Genomic DNA, 17,334 nt, shown 5'->3' on the forward strand with positions numbered 1-17,334 from the left:
GAAAGAAAGCTAAGGGAAAGGGCAGCCTGTTGAAATGTCAACCGGGATTTTGCCGTTGCCAATTTTCAGCAATTGTTTGGAAAATAAGTCTGCAGATTAATCGTTCTGCAGCTCGATACGCATGTTCACAGTAAATTTAAGTTTATTGGCGTGTTTCCACAATTATATTTCAGAAATTGCCATTTGTATTTCAGAATTTTAAATTTATACTTTAAGATTTTCTATGTAATTGTATTTCAGAATTTTCATATTGTTTTTCAGAAATTTCTATTTGTATTTCAGATATTTTCATTGGTTTTGCTATTAGAATTTTCTGAATGGAAATTTCTAAAATACAATTGAAAAATTATGAAATATATTTGGAAAATTCTGCAATATAATTGGAATATTCTGAAATTCAATTAGAAAATTCTGAAGTATAATAAGAAATTTCTGAAATTCAATTGGAAATTTCTGTAATATAATTAGAAACATATTAGATCCACCCAAATGCCTGCTGTTAAGCCGATTTTTTTAGTGTTTAACCAGTTTTTTAAATGAAACTTTTTATACAGATGAAATTATCATTGGCTCAGTTTTAACCATTTTGAATTAAATATTTTGGTCTTAATTTTTTTTTAATTTAATAATTTCTCGTCCTATTTAAAAATTCTTATTTCTCAGTACCGAAATTTTCTTAAAATATTCTTTATTTATTTCCAATATTTTTGGCATGAAAATATTTATTTTAAATTTTCTTTTAATAATTTCAAAACCTACAGCAAATTATTTTTAATTCAAGTTTTATTATATTAAAGATCAGTTTAATTTGTATCCTTGTTATGTTCAAAATTTTAATTTTGTAAATTTGATTTTTTTTAAAACATTTTTAGGTAGTTGTTGTTTCTTTTCACTTAATTAATTATTATTACCACATCAATAAATTGTTTGCATGTTTTTTGCTTATGGATACTCCAAAAACACAAATTATTAACTGGGCTAATTAGCCATTAGTTATTGCATAAATTTTCTGGCTTAATTCATTTATATAACAAATTCACTTTCAACACTCTGTTTTCAAATTGTTAATTTCTTTATTTTTCTTTTTCACAAAACTATTACAAATTTTTTGCAGTTTTTTTTTTGTTGTAGCTTGTTTATAGGTTAATAAAAAATATCCTTTTAATTGAAAGTTTAAATATCCAGTGTATCCTTGTTTTATTTTTGTATGCGTATTTTAAACCGTTACGTTTGAAATATCCGCCAAGACTGTAAATGATTTTCAAAATTTGCCAAGTTATTACTCAAGAAAATTGTAAATTTAAGAAATTGCTTCCAAATGTAACTCTGCATCACCCCTCCCCCTTTAAATTTACGAAATAACTAATTTTTTTTATTTAATTTTCTACATACTGGTATTTACTGACTTTAAAACTTCTTGTGTTGTCTTAAGGTAGACAATGTTTTATTTTAACTCTTTTATGTTACACTCGAGTAATTTACACTCAAAACACTGTGCTTTGGAAGTGTTACAATCCATAGAACACTTCACGAAACACCTGTCTGCCACACACACACACTGAGTACCAAAGATTCCAGTATGAAGTTCCAAGCAATGTTCTCGTAAAAGAGTAGAAAACCATCATAAATGTAGGAAATATTTTCCATTCGAAATGAACAAATATGCAAGTTCGCCGCCATGCATCTAGCTGGGGACTTTTTGCGAGATTTTCCATATTTTCTATATACATCTTCGTTATTTTTTTTTTTTTTGTTTTGTTGTAGTACGAATGTTGTATTGTATTTCAAAAATAAATTCGTCATGTGTAACGACCTAAAAGTCATGAATTTCAACTTTTGTTGCTTCTAAAATATAGTGAATAATCTTTTATATTACAATTTGTAATTAATCGGTTATTTAGCCATTAGCAGTGACGTTTTTGTGAGAACTATTAGAAGTAGTTCTTCTCAATATACTCGTATTAAGGAATAGCGAATCAATGTAAATTTTATGTCATGCAAACAAAGTTGGGAACGAAACAGTAACCAACGCTATTAGTAGTTGCTTTTATTTCGTTAACGGTATCTTAATTATAACGGTAATTTCGCTCTCACTTAAATTTTATAATAAAATTTACAAAAAACAAGTAAGAGACTATATTCATACATATATACCCTTCACCAAATTATACTTCAAAATACAAATTTTAAATATTTTGAGGTAAACGAAATTTATTTTTTTTTCCAAAGTTGTTTATTTAATTTTTTGGAACACTTTTTTTTTGAATTGTTTTTTTTTTAAATTTAATTTTTTTTAAATTTTCAAATTTTTTTTATTTTTTTTTGGTGATAAAAAAAAATTCGGGTTAAAAAATATTTTTTCCGATTTTGACCAATTGCAGGTCCATTATACGTCGTTGCAAAGGTCTTTGAAATATCTATCATTAGATATCCATATTGTCTATATTAATGATTTAGTAATCCAGATATAGGTCAAAAATAGGTCGAAAATCGAGGTTGTCCTGGTTTTTTCCTCATATCTCAGCCATTTGTGGACCGATTTTGCTGATTTTAAATAGGAAACTTCTCGAAAGCATGTCTGACAGAATTATTGAAGATTTGGATCCCGAAGATATCTGAAAATTGATTTCAACAGACAGGCAGACAGACGGACATCGCTTAATGACTCCGTCGGAAGAATTCCGGAGATATTGATGTATGAATGGTGTTTGTAAGTTATTTGGGGGCTTCGGAAAGTTGATTTCAACAGACAGACGGACGAACATGGCTTAATCGACTCCGCTATCTATAAGGATCCAGAATATATATACTTTATGAGGTCGGAAATGAACAATGTTGATATTACAAACGGAATGACAAATATACCCTTCTCACGAAGGTGAAGGGTATAAAAATAAGTAGACATTGGTGCTATTTATAGGATAATTCCACAATATATCGACCCCAAAAATAGAGTTTTAAATTTTTCACTGGTTTGATTTTATTTAAATTCGTAGAATGCTTTCTATGTCCTTCCTTGTATATCTCGCAATTATGAAAATAACTCAACGAAATTTATTAAGAGAATTTTATTGAACCAGTGATGAAATCTATTAAAAATTGGATGAAATCGACGTATTATTTAACCTATAAACAAAGTGACATAAATAGATTCTTCCACTGCGAAAAGAAATTTAATTTGTTTAAAAATATGAAAACATTATTTAGGAAATCGCCAAATATAAATATAAGTAGTGTTTATAAAAAAACCGGTTTGTCGGTTAAACGAAAATTGCCCTTTTTTAGAAAACTGGTTTTTCGGTTAATCGACATCGAAAAAATCGGTTTAATACTTTTTATTGGTTTATTCATTAAATTTCAACCGAAAAATGTAAATCATAAATTTTTTAATTGAATATTTCATAATTTTGAAATTTATTATCACCTCGATATTCTGTGGGTAATTCATACAAACTGGTTTTATACAAATTTTGTTGATATAATTCTCATAGTTTATTTTATTTTTGCTTAAGTATACTTTAGTGTTACTTTAGTGGCTCTAAGTAAACAAGAGTGTAGTCACTTTAAACCCACCAGAAGTAATCTATTGGAGAGTTGTCGAAGGAAGTTTTGTTTACAAGCCTTTTAGTTGAGGTCAATTAGCACCCGTTCATGTTAAAATAACTAGTTATGTAACTGATCAAGTAAGATCAAAAGTGAGCTGGTAAGATAATTGACTCTATGTAACCTGTATGTGAATCCAATGTGTTGAATATTTTGGAGTCAGTCAGGTTTTATTGCCTTTAATACATTTAACCGAATAAGAGCTTTAATCGAATAACTAACTACACTACTTAACATATGTATAACTACACATGACTTTATGGCCTTATCGTAACTACTGAAAACGCAAGTTTTTTGTGTGTTTTTTTTTTGTTTTCTTTTAATACAAAATAAATTGTTTGGTAGTAAAAGTGGTATTTTAATCATAATATTCGCTCGTAAATGCTTTAAATATATGCCTGCCTGCCTTTACGTTAAAATGTATTTTTAACAACAATGTTTTATATTTAATTTATAAAGTGCGTAATTAGGTAGGTTTGCAGGGTTTTTTTAAAATATGTGTGTATAAACTTTATTTTCCAATTATTGTATATTTATAAATTTGTCATAAATATTTTAAATCTGAAAGCTATTTTTTAATTTAATGTTTTTACAAGAAATACAATTTACTTGTTAACTGAAGATAATTTTAAGTATTTTTATAAACTTGTGAAAGGTTAGATTGCTTAAGAGGTTTAATTTAATGGAAAATACAATATAAATAATTTAAAAGTATAATAATTGTATCTATGAACTTGGCAATGGTTGGTATATTCATACAAAGAATAACTATAATTTTAAATTACTGGTTACTCATACGAGACATGTTTAATTTTAGAGAAACTATGTATTAGCCTTTCACTGTAAATATTTTTAATACAATTTATTAAAATCGATATTTTATATCTAATCGTTTGATAGATGTCTAAATCTACGGAAAGTAAAAAGGGAAATTTATGCTATTTTGGTACAAAAATGAATTAAACATAGTTGGAATATAATCGATATTAAAAATTCCCCTGGCAATTATGTGACTCAGACCACGCGGAAAAGAAATTAACAAACAATTTTTCAAACTTGAACAAAATGGTGCAATACTTATCCCTTCACATGCAGGGTCAAAGAGCTCAAAGGTTCGAAAGAGTTAATTCTTAATTCCATTTTCAAAATCAAATTAAATTTTATCTCTTAACCTTCCATTAAATAATTCATTCCGAATTAATTCATAGGCTTAACTCCTTATTAATTCAAACGTATTGAATTCATTCATTCATTCATTCTTTGTTGAATTAATTCCATAATGAATCATTAAAATTTTCTTTAATTTAAATTCATTACAATTTTTTTTTCAATTCAAATCTATTACAAATAGGATTTAGCATTTTTTTAAATTTATTTTGTAATAACAAATTAAATGAAGAAAAAATATTTCCATTTAATTTGTATTAGATTTGAATTATCAAAAATTTAACTATTTGAAGGTTGAAAATGAATTTTATTATGAATTAATTCCATTTTGAATTTATTCAATAATTATTGAATTCTATTCAACTAAAAGCCTGAATGAAGCTAAAGAATTTGTTTTGTTGGAACAATTTTTAATTATGAATTAAGCTACAATTTAATTAATAAATTCGAAGCTGTGGACAAAGATCAAAATACAAATTGTGTTAAAGACCCACTGTTGAAGCTACCTACGATTGAAACTAAAATTGGACTACAGAAAGGCCTACGATTGAAGCTAAAATTTTACTACATAAAAGCCTACGATTGATGCTAGATAAAGACCTAAGATTGAACCTAAAATTGGACTAGATAAATACCTAAGATTGAAACTATAATTTTACTACATATAGACGTAAGATTGAAGCTATAATTCTACTATATAAAGACACCTCCGATTAAAGCTAATATTGGACTACATAGATACCTTCGATTGATGCTAAAATTGGACTACATAAGAGACCAATAATTGATGCTAAAATTTTACTACATAAAGAACTACGATTAAAGCTAAAATTAGACTGCACAAAGACCCACGATTGAAGCTAAAATTGGACTACACGAAGACCTACGACTGAAGCTAAATTTGAACTACATATAGATTTACTATTGAAGCTAAAGTTGAACTACATATAGATCTACTATTGAAGCTATAATTGGTCTACATAAAGACATATGATTGAAGCATAAATTGGACTAGATAAAGACCTACGATTGAAGCTAAAATTGGTCTACAAGGCATAACATTGAAGCTAAAATTGGACTACAAAGACCTACGATTGAAGTTAAAATTTTACAATATAAAGAGACCTCCGATTGAAGTTAAGACCTGCTATTAGAGTTTTTCTTTTCCCGCACTTTTTTATTTCACGGAAAATCGGGTTTGATTTTGAAATTTCCCGGGATCCCGGGAATTCCTGCCTACAACAAATTATTCAATTTTAAGAATTTAGATTTCCTTAAAAATCTAAAAAATGTCTTTGGGTTCAAATGTAATTGGATACAAATAAAAAAATCCAATAAAAATTTAATATAAAGATATAAGCTGACACAAAGGAATGAAAAACTGAATTAATGTAGAGTGCAAGCAAATCTGAACCCCTTCCTTCTAAAAACACAGACTTTCCAGTTGTAAACCTCTTGAAAGACGTAAGATTTGTTCTAATAACTCCAAAATCGGAAATTAAGGAAAAAACAAACATTTTTTTAAATGCTCCTGTTAAATAACAAAGTTTAATTTCCTAAGGGCCATTATTACAACTTGCCTTTATAGTTAAAGTTACCTTTAAGGGTACCTTTTTCTATTGCTTAAAGTTACCTTTAACTATAACTGCAAGTTGTAATAATGTCCCTAACAGTTCTAAAATGGTTTCGCCCATCGACCCACTATTTTAAACATTCATACATAAATAAATGTTGTCTACACTATATAGTTTGACTAATTTTCCACAAATAAAACAACTAAATAAAGTTTTAAAGTTAAATTTCACTTTTTACATTTTTTTTATTTAGCCCAAAAACAAATAAAAAGAATGGTAAACGAATTTATTACATAAAACTGACAAAATTATCCATACGATCACAAAGTTTGCCTCACATAAACAACCAACCCCATCATAATACGCGAACAAACATAAAGACGCGCCATTTAGCGCGCTTGGCTGCTTCGAACAAAAATTTATGATAAAACGGTGAAAACACACACAAACGATAATTCATTTTATGAAATACTTTTATTAAATAAATAACGATCAGTTATTAAATACTATACACTTGTGATACATATGTATGTATTTTTAAATTATTCAAAATATACACAAGGGTTTTGTCGCTATATTTAAGATGTTAGCAATCCATCGGATTTTAACATTTCGGTCCTTGAAAACCTATTTGTACAATATTTTTTTCTTGGATTTATGTACCTAGTTTGTTAATTTTGTCTATCGAATATGTACTGAAAATGTATATATACTCACAAATGTAATTGATTTTGTAATGCCAATTATAAAAAACTATTTCATTGCAAAAAATATCGTTAACAAAAACCAGTTATATTCGCATGATCGACAGCTTTAAAGCGGATCACTAAACCCCATCTAAAGTAAGTGGAGCTGTGTGTAAAATAAAGGTTGTTTTTAAGCTCACTTTTTGACACTTATGATCAGTATCAATTCGAAGAATTTGGAAGACTCGGATCCTTCTACCAGTAGGATGCAAACAAAGGATATTTGGAAAAATCAAACACCATCTTCTACGAAATACTGCAGTCCAATTAAATTTTAATTTAAGATGGAAACCCATGATGCTATTAAAAAAGAAGTCAGTGATATTATAGAGAGAACACTACAGTCATTCGAATTAGAAATTGTCGGCCAGACAATTGAAGTAAACTACCAATTAGAGCCAACGATGATAGATGGAAAAGTATGCCAGGCTTTGACAAACGCATAGGCTTCATTCATCACATCAAACCACTTAAACCAAATTAAACAGGCAAAGTCCCCATTTATTAGTGTTATTGCTTCGTTATGACAAAATGTTTAGTGATTTTGCTCAGACAACTTTGTCTTGACAACAAACGTCATTAATTGTTATGATAAATATTTGTCAAGTATAAACAGGGGGTAACGATTTCACATATTTGACATCAAAATGCTTTGTATATACAAATGTACTAATCATCATAATTGCATACATAAAAAGATAAAAAAAACTAACCGTATTACATTCATTAGAAAAATAATTCTAAACAACTAAACCTTGTTTGAGATCAAACATTAACATCTTGGTACATGCTACAATACACTTGTAAGTGTGCAGTTAGACATAGGGTTGGATTATTAAATAAATTAATAATAATAAAAACACAAGTTACCCCACCCCCATTATCACAATGTATAGTTATGTTTTAACTTAAAGTTAAACTGACAGTTTTCATACAAAAATTATTTTAACCGACAGTATAAGTTAACACATAACCAGACTTTGTGTGAATGAGTGCTTCATTTAAAAAAATCAAAAAGTACCATTAGAATAAAGATAAAGTACCATTGAGCTCCCTTTTTGGATTCTCACTCATTCAGGATTAATGTATAGAAAAACTTATTTAGTGAAAAAAGAATCAAAGGTAAAGGTTCCACCACAGATTATTACAGATATGCAACAAATGGCAGTTGTCAAAAAATTATATCGAACCATATGGTTATTTTGACATTCTACAACAATTTTCCAATGGTTGAGATTTACAGAGCATTTTCAATAAGTGACAAGTGTTATATAAATTTGTCACTCTTTCCAAGCCACATCTTTTTTAACACTTTCTTTTGTTTGTTTTCTATTGGCATATTACCAATTGATTTATATCTGAGGAGCCGCAGAACAAAAGATACTTTTTCGAAGTTTTTTACAAATTGATTTTTTGGTATTTTTATAATATTTGGTTGAAATCTTCTAGAAAAAATCAATTTCCCAAAATTTTTAAATTTTCAAAAGAGTACCTTTTGTTCTGCGGCTCCTCATATGTATTATTTGAATATACAAAATGCTCAAAATACATACATATTTATTATATTTTGATAAGTAAATTTAATATTTTTAAAAAGTACCAAAATACAGTTTTTACAGTTTTCTACCATAAAAAGTTTGAATTAAAAAAAATCAAACAACTGTATATGCTCTACTTATAAATGAATGCAGATGTGTTTTAAATGTTTTTTTGTAACTTAATTAATTACCCTTCTTCTATACTTAATACATTTTTTAACGATAAACTTCAAAATGGTTGTTAAAAGAAAAAATTATAAAGTACAGTCTACATTTAAGACAAAATTGTGAATGATTCAGCTAAAACAACTTTGTCCTGAAACGCCATATTGACAAGACATCAATCCGCACATGAATTTTTTCTCGTGTAGACTCTTGTCGATGTTATTTATGTTCTTTTGCGAACAACTTCATCAGAAAAATGGTTCCCACAACTATGTCTAACATCAAAAATACTGTCATTTTAAAAAAACTACAAAGAAAACTATGCACATTAACATCTACACTTTTTCCCCAAACCAAAGAAAATCTACAATAGTACTGATTTCTCCACCCCTGACATATGTTCTTCTCATCAGCTGTTGTATATTGCAAAAAGTGTTGCTGTTAAAAACTTTTTCCATTCCCGGTATTTTTTATTTTAAATTTTCGATCAAAATTTAGTAATATATATACAACTTTTATTAAAAGATTTAAGAGATCGGAGTTAACAAAATCTGTATAAATGAGTAATTCGTTTCGTTTTCAAATCAGAATGTGTATAAACAAATTTAAACCAGTATTATTGTCATTAAATTATCTAAATATTAATATGTATCCTTAACCACCATTAACACGAAGTCTGGTTATGCGTTATCTAATAGTTAAACTGTCGGTTAAATTATTTTTTTATGAAAACTGCCAGTTTAACTATTAGTTAACACATAACCAGACTTCGTGTTACTTGGGGTTAGAAGATTTTTTAATGCATCTTACTTAATAATTTCTTTAAGAACTTATAATTTCAATTTGTATTTAGTCGACCTGAATTTCTAAAAAAATATTCCCGGGAAATTTTTCTCGATTAGGAACGCTAGTCCGTAAGTTATCTGGGAGCTTAAGAAAGCCTAACAGTAAAAAGAATTTAATAATTAAAAGAAATTTTACTTATTAATTTTAATGATTTTTCTCACTCACAAACTGTGAAGCTATGACAGCACTGCTGTCAAGTTGTACTATTTTTGATTACTCTATTATTTTAATTTTGTTACTATATACAACTCGGGTTTTTAAAATTTAAAAATAACTGAAATTTTTCAAAACATTAAATTTAAAATCGCATCTATTTATTTACTTTATCCAAAATTATCAAATATTATTTCCCTTAAAACTTATTTAAATAGAAAAGCAGATAGTTTAAAAATTTTACTTTAAAAATCAACCCTAAAATTACCAAATAGTTACTTTTTGTTATCGAGTACCCACTTTTCATGCACTAACAAGAGTACAAGAGTATAGTTGAGAAACAATCATAATACGTTTACTTGCAATCAAGGCGAATTAAATAACATAGTGAACATGAACAACAACAAACAAAACGCTACAAAAACAACAGGCATTATAGCTGTCAATGTTTGTATTTGCTTCAACAAAACACAGAAAAAGCAGCAACAACTGTTACTGTTATCTACCTGGTTATAATGCCTTGCTTTTAATCATAATATGCTCTCACCAAATGTTTTATGGTTGAAGAAAACTAATATAATTTAGAAAATTTCTTGTTGTTGAGCGTCATAGTAATTAATGTTTTGAAGTAATAAAGTTGTTTGTGGAAAATATTTATAATTTAAACCTAAAATGGATGGTTTTAAACTGATAAAGACAACTTTTGAAAAGAATAAAGAAATAGTTGGAATAAATTTTAATGGCGATGAGAGTTATTATTTATTTGTAGAAGAAGGTAAGCTAAAATTGAATTGAAATCTGTGAAAATGTTTTATTTAATATAATTTGACTTTTTATTTGTAGTTATGAAAGTGTACAACTTGCCGAAAGGCTCCGAAATACAAGTATATTCCGGAGAATTTATTATAAAGCCGCATATATTTTCAAACTTTGTGGCACAATATATTAGCAACCTGGATTTTGTGTTGGACATTAAAGTGGCAAGTAAGTACATACATACATCTGTATTATATTTGTGGCAATAACAATGTAATCATAACTACTTTTTGTTTTCTACAGGTACTATAAAACGGTGTCATACTGCAACAACATCCAATGAACCACCTCAATTACCTACAACTTTGGTAAGTTATTGTTACAGATTCAAACAAATATATTCTTATAAAATATATTTTGTATTGTAGGAAATCCAACAAATTCCTGAAATACAACTAGTTATGAAGGAAAGAGCTTTGCAAAATAAGCACCGAACAAGGATAGCAAAGGCAGTTATAGCTTTGATTCTTACTGACAATCCGGACAAAAGGTATGCACTGCACTGTTTACAAAAGCATTATTTTAATTGAATAACAAATGTCACATCCAAATTCTTTACAGGCTATTAAGAGAAGAATTTATGCAATTGGCGGAATCCATAGTTGAAATCTTTCCCACTGAGGTTAAGGAAACCTATTACGTGCCCTTCACAAAAGGCCATTTAGCAAGGGGTAAACTATACGACGCCTATAATAACACAAGGGCACGATTAAGTGCTACAGGAGTTATAAGAAGACGTATTAAATTTAAGACCCACTCAACGGCCGGTAACTAAATTTAATTAATTGCTAAAATTTTCTTTGAATAACACTATTTCTTCTGTTGCAGTTGCGGACGACTCAAGTATTTTAAGTGATGGCGAATTTGATGAAAATCAATTGGAAATTATAAAATCAGGATGTGCTGATTGGAACTTGGTACTGGAAATATGGCAAAAAACACACTGTTTCAGACAAAATGAATTTAAAAATGAAAATTTAGAGGCAATGGAATATATGGACAAATATAAGGTGCTGCAACATGAACATAATTATGAGTTGGTAAGTAAAAAATATATTCTTATAAAAAATATCTATACCTAACGTATATCCCAACATTAAGTTCGAAATAGATTACAGAATGTTATATCCTACAGCAAAAAGCATTTACGAATGGAAATTATATTATCACAAAGTAATCGATAAAGCCGAAAAGCTAAAAGACAATTACGTTAAAGAAATATTAAACTGTATTACAAATACCTGGGAAGAAGGTGAGTATTAAAAACATAATTTTATAGAATTTTATACCTAATTCAAATAAACTTTATTCCAGATTCAAAACTAGCATTATCCTTGCTGTTAGTACCTTATCTCTTACCAACCTCTAGACAAAAAACAAAATTGGAAGTACAAGAATCGTTTATTTGTTATAACAAGGTAAATTATACAAACAAATTTTATTATTTTCAAAGTAAATTTTCAATATTATTATCTTATTTTCTAGAATATTGTAAAAGAAGAGGAAGATGATGAGGAGAATGATTACGTTAAACGTATAAAACTCGATAATCAGCCAAAAGTTTATTTAGTCGGTGACTGCATCAATACTATCAGCTTTGCTTACCTGGATATGTATGGAAGAAGACACCGATTTCTCAATCCTTTGCAAGCCATCGAAGTATGCTTTCAGTGTTTAATGGCAATGAATATTAAATATCCCAAATGTTGTGAACATGTTTGGTTATTCATGCAAAAACTTATTTTCCAAATAGACACACCACACGATGCAGTTATACCATCCACAAATACCCTGATAAATGATCTACAATTGCAATAATTTCATATAAGAACGGTCATAAATTTCTACATAAAATTATTTTATACCAAAAAATGATTAACACAATAAATTTAAATCAAAATTTTGAAGATAAATTATTATTTACATACTTTTGTAAAAACTTTCGGTGTAATTTATGTACAAATACATAAACGTAATCTCTCAAAAAATATTTGTATAAAAACAACAAAAAAAATATTTTCGTAATTGTAATTTATCAGAGCTGTAAATTAGTCACTCGTATTTGATTTTTAATTCACCATGAATTAAATGTGAATTAAAATTTTAATAAATTTGTAATGGATTACAAATGTATTCAGATTGCCCAAAATATGAATTAAATTAAAATTTTAATGTTTTTACTAAATTCTTGAATACATTCATTTCATTCAAAAAAAGAATTGAATTAAAATTAATTGAGCGATGATTAAAAGAAAAAGTATTGTTATTAATGTTTTCATTAAATTTTAAGTTAGAATAAAGATGACTTTTATTTGTCAACAAAAACTCCTGAAATATTTTGTGATTTAGGAACATTTTTTTGGAGAATAGCAATTTGTTGTTTGTGAAGTAAAAAGTGAAATAAAAAATTTTAAAATGAAATTAATAAAATAATTCACTAACATTTTAATTCAATTCATTCAATTCATTGGATGAAATGAATACATTCAATAATGAATATTTCATGCTGAATTTATTCCAAATTTAAATTGGTAAAAAGAAGATGTCTTAATGCATGATGAATTCGAATTTTAATTCGTTCATATCTTTTGATCAAAATGAATACATTCAAAAAATAACAATTGAGTTCATAAATGATTCGAAGTTTCCTTCAAAAATTAGTCATTCTTTTACAGCTTTTGTTTCTAGGGTTTTTCTTGTAAAAAGCTTTTCAAATCAAATTCATTGTTTAAAATTTTATTTTGATTTAATTTATTTCACATTTCTAATACAATTTTATTTAAATTAATGGACTCACGTGTTTATTTTGCAAAATAATAATAAAAATTTCAAATCAACTATTTCCATCAAATACCTTGGCGGTTACTGCGTAACTCTATCTGAAAACGAAAATGTTCGAAAATGTGTGCTAAATACATTGATTCGAAAAGAATTCCTTTTGGCAAAGTCAATCACCGCGACTATGAAAAGCATTTTAGAGCTTATAACTTTTACACATAAAAACAAATTCGATAACTAAGAGAGATATAGTAAAAATATGATGGCACTAATAAATTATTTATTTTAATATAATAGAGATTTATTTTAGAAATTTCTGAAATCGAATGTTTAAATTATAGTCGAATTAAATGTGTTAGTGTCAATATAAACCCAAATTTTGAATGTTTGAACAATTAAAAGTCACTTTAGTCATATTAATCTTTGATTCTGGACGATAAAAGACCAAACCAGAGGATCGAACAAATGAATTATATTTAAGCTCAATTCATTAAATTTCATAAAATCATTCCCAACAAAACAAATACTTTAGCTTTATTTAAAGGTTTTTATTTGAATAGAATCATTCATTGTTGCATTAATTCATAATGGAATTGATTCATATATGATCATATTCATTCAACCATTGAATTGTTAAAGTTTTGTTAGTTCAAATCTAATGCAAATTAAATTAAGAATGAATTTATAAATGAATGTATTCCAAAAGTAACAAATTCTTTAATGGAATTGTTAAGAGATGAAATTTAATTTGATTTTGAAAATTTTATTAATTACACAGGGCAACAAAATCGAAACAAATTTATAGGCTTTTCCAACCACTACACAATTTTGATGTATTGTGGTTCCAGTAGTACAAATATGGTGCAAATTTTAAATTCTATGGAGAAGTTTTTATTTAATTTTTTTTTCTAAAATTGTGAATTTTTTTAGATGTTTCTCCACATAATTTATGATAACTCTAAAATGGTTAGTCCGATATTATTGAAGTAAACTTACAAAAGTGGGGAAAATATATAGTGGTTGCTGTTGACCTGTGTCATTTCATTAAATTCATTCATTCCTTAAATTCTGAAATTTGTTTATTAAAATTCAGACAATACTGTGTTTATTGACCAAATTATGGCCAAGAAATCAGATACACTTAAGTGACAATTGTCATTGTGATAGAATACACGGGATAGTGACAATTACTGTCTATAAGGGAGACTACTTGCTTTCCTGCTGGGTGGTATTAACCTAATTCTTTATGGCTTTAATTTTTCAATTTATAGAGTTGCTTTCGATATTCGAAAAAATATAGTTTGTTGTTGAAATTTCTACCACATATATAAGATTCTGTGCTGTATATTTTGCCAACAAAACCTCATTTTAATGTAAATCTAAGATGGAGGTTATTGAGTATATTTCCTCAATATGCTTTCCTTTTCAAAACTACTTATTTAATTATTTTGAAATAAAAATGACGCTAAAATGAATTTATGTATGTATGTATTTACTAATTATATAGACAACAGTACTTAATTTATTGATAAGGCTGATTGATGTATTTTTTTAATTTCAATAAAATAAAAAACTGTTTAAAAAACAAAAATAATTTTCATACTAATAAACATTTCTAAAAAACTATTGATTTTAATCAAAGATGTAAATAATGAAACAATATTTATTGTAAAATCATTATACTGTATATTTCTAGGTATATATTTGTTTTTCAAAACAGTTGCTTAGCCTTAAATTAGACTGTAGGACAGATAGACTGTAGGATATTTATAGTTACGTATCAATATTGGAGTAAAAAAATTAAAGCGCCTGACAGAAAACGAACCTGCAATCCCAAACTGATAGAAAAACATACTACCAATTTTCTACTCGGGATAGACTATATAAAAATTAAATTCCTTTAATTTATTGTACTCATAAACATAGGTTGTAAAAATAACTTGTAAAAATTTCAAATATTTTTCCATATATCAGTTATATTGTGGTTTTGTTAAAAATTGTATAAACACATGGTATTGTCTTCAAATTATGTATTATATTATTCACCAGAAAGCTAACGACACACACGACATAAATTATTTGTTCAAATTGTTGTAATTTTTTGGCATTTTTATTTATTTAATAAATAGGCAGTTTAATGCCTCAATTGAATTAACCTTGAATGTGAGAAGAAAGTGAAAATTTGTTCGTTCCGTAAATGGTATAATTCATAATACAATTCATAATATACATACATACTACATATGTACATGTAAAACTGATATATTTTGTTAAACATTTCTTTTGTCGATTAAGAAAGATTGTTGACCTTATCAAAACAAACAAAAAAAGTATATAAAATTTGTCTTTGAATTTAAGAATTGCAAAAAATTTCATCTCAAAAAACATTTATCAAAATATTCCATCATTTGAATATGTAGGTAGATCAATACAAACTAGAATATATTATTCCAAATAACTGTCCCATTATCGAACCTTCTGTTTGGCGGTATTATCCATTTTTTAGACTGATCTCAATTGACCTTAAGAAATATTGAAAAAAACTCGAAGTCGACTGAAGATTTGAAAATTTTCGTTCCACTTAGTTTACATTTGCCGAAAATAAAAGAGCAAGTGACTGATTTTGACTTTTGCTATAGCAGAATTGAAAATGGTCAAACCCAGTTTCATAAGAAACATCGCAGAGACATGGGGTTAATAAAATCCAATTCAGATTTATTTTGCTTAGAATAATTTTTAATTTTATTGTCAACTAGCTGAACCCGGTCCGCGTTTGCTGGCCCTGAGAACATTACTTCTAACTTCCTAGGCATCGATTCAACAAGTTTTTTTGTAAAGTCAGGTGGAATTTTACTCATAATTTTGGAGGTGTGCTTAGGATCATTATGCTGTTGAAATATCCAGTTTTGAGCTAAGCTTAACAATGGCCCAACATTGTGTCTGTATGATCTAGGAAATCTGTTAGGCTATATCAAGGGAACAGGCTGGTTATTTTAGGTAACGGAACTCTGAGAATCCCAGACTATACTTACTTCCTGTCCTTTTTATTATTCTTTGGACTAAGGATTTCACTTTATTAATCAATTTCATTTCTTCTCTTCTATGTGTCTACGAGTGGAAGTGTACTTCTTATAGTACACACCCCTTCAAATATATCTATCCAGTTGAGGATTAAAATTACCTTTCTAGATTTTAATTTAAGTTAGCGATTATGAAGACCCATTAAAAGACCAAGTACGATCAATCTATCGTATTGCGGTATCCATTTGTCGGTAGAAATCACATTTGGAGAAGTTGTTATATCCAACGTGGTGTATGAAAATTTTTGAATTGTAAATTGGTGCGACATTTAGCTGTCAATATTCTATCTGATATCGTTGTGATACAGGTCACTGAGCAGAATCATTATCTAAAATTAAATAATTCGGTTAGTTTCGATTTACATTGAGTAATAGGTTTGGTTCGGTTGCGATCTGAAATAAAATCTGTTACAGTCCGACTTTAAAAACAAGTAAGAGAGCTATATTCGGCTGTGCCGAATCTTATATTCCCTTCACCAAATTATACTTCAAAATACATATTTTAAATATTTTTAGGTAAACAAACATTTTTTTTTTTTTCAAAGTTGTTTTTTTTTTGGAAAAAAAATTTTCGAATTGTTATTTTAAAATATTTAAAAATTTTTTTTTTTAATTTTAAAAAATTTTTATTATTTTTTAATTTTTTTCTTTTTGGAAAAAAAAATTTCGGGTTAAAAAATATTTTATTCGAATTTGATTCATTGTAGGTCTAACTTACTATATCCATATTGTCTATATTAATGACTTAGTAATCCAGATATAGATCAAAAATCGAGGTTGTCCTGGTTTTTTCCTCATATCTCAGCCATTTGTGAACCGATTTTGCTGATTTTAAATATGAAACTTCTCGAAAGCATGTCTGACAGAA

The 17,334-nt window shown here is 27.5% G+C and overlaps 1 protein-coding gene across 1 annotated transcript; it reads left to right on the top strand.

Moving 5' to 3' along the window:
- The first annotated feature begins 10,428 nt into the window (after nucleotides 1-10,428).
- Nucleotides 10,429-12,527, top strand: LOC135954233 (uncharacterized). The gene is made up of 9 exons (XM_065504313.1): nucleotides 10,429-10,567; nucleotides 10,636-10,776; nucleotides 10,852-10,916; nucleotides 10,977-11,098; nucleotides 11,170-11,375; nucleotides 11,437-11,648; nucleotides 11,710-11,860; nucleotides 11,923-12,026; nucleotides 12,094-12,527. Exons 1-9 carry the CDS (start codon nucleotides 10,465-10,467, stop codon nucleotides 12,424-12,426), a joined length of 1,437 nt encoding a protein of 478 aa, XP_065360385.1. The 5' UTR covers nucleotides 10,429-10,464; the 3' UTR covers nucleotides 12,427-12,527.
- Nucleotides 12,528-17,334: the final 4,807 nt, after the last annotated feature.

This window comes from Calliphora vicina, chromosome 3 (assembly GCF_958450345.1).
Source record: "Calliphora vicina chromosome 3, idCalVici1.1, whole genome shotgun sequence".
Taxonomy (NCBI): domain Eukaryota; kingdom Metazoa; phylum Arthropoda; class Insecta; order Diptera; family Calliphoridae; genus Calliphora; species Calliphora vicina.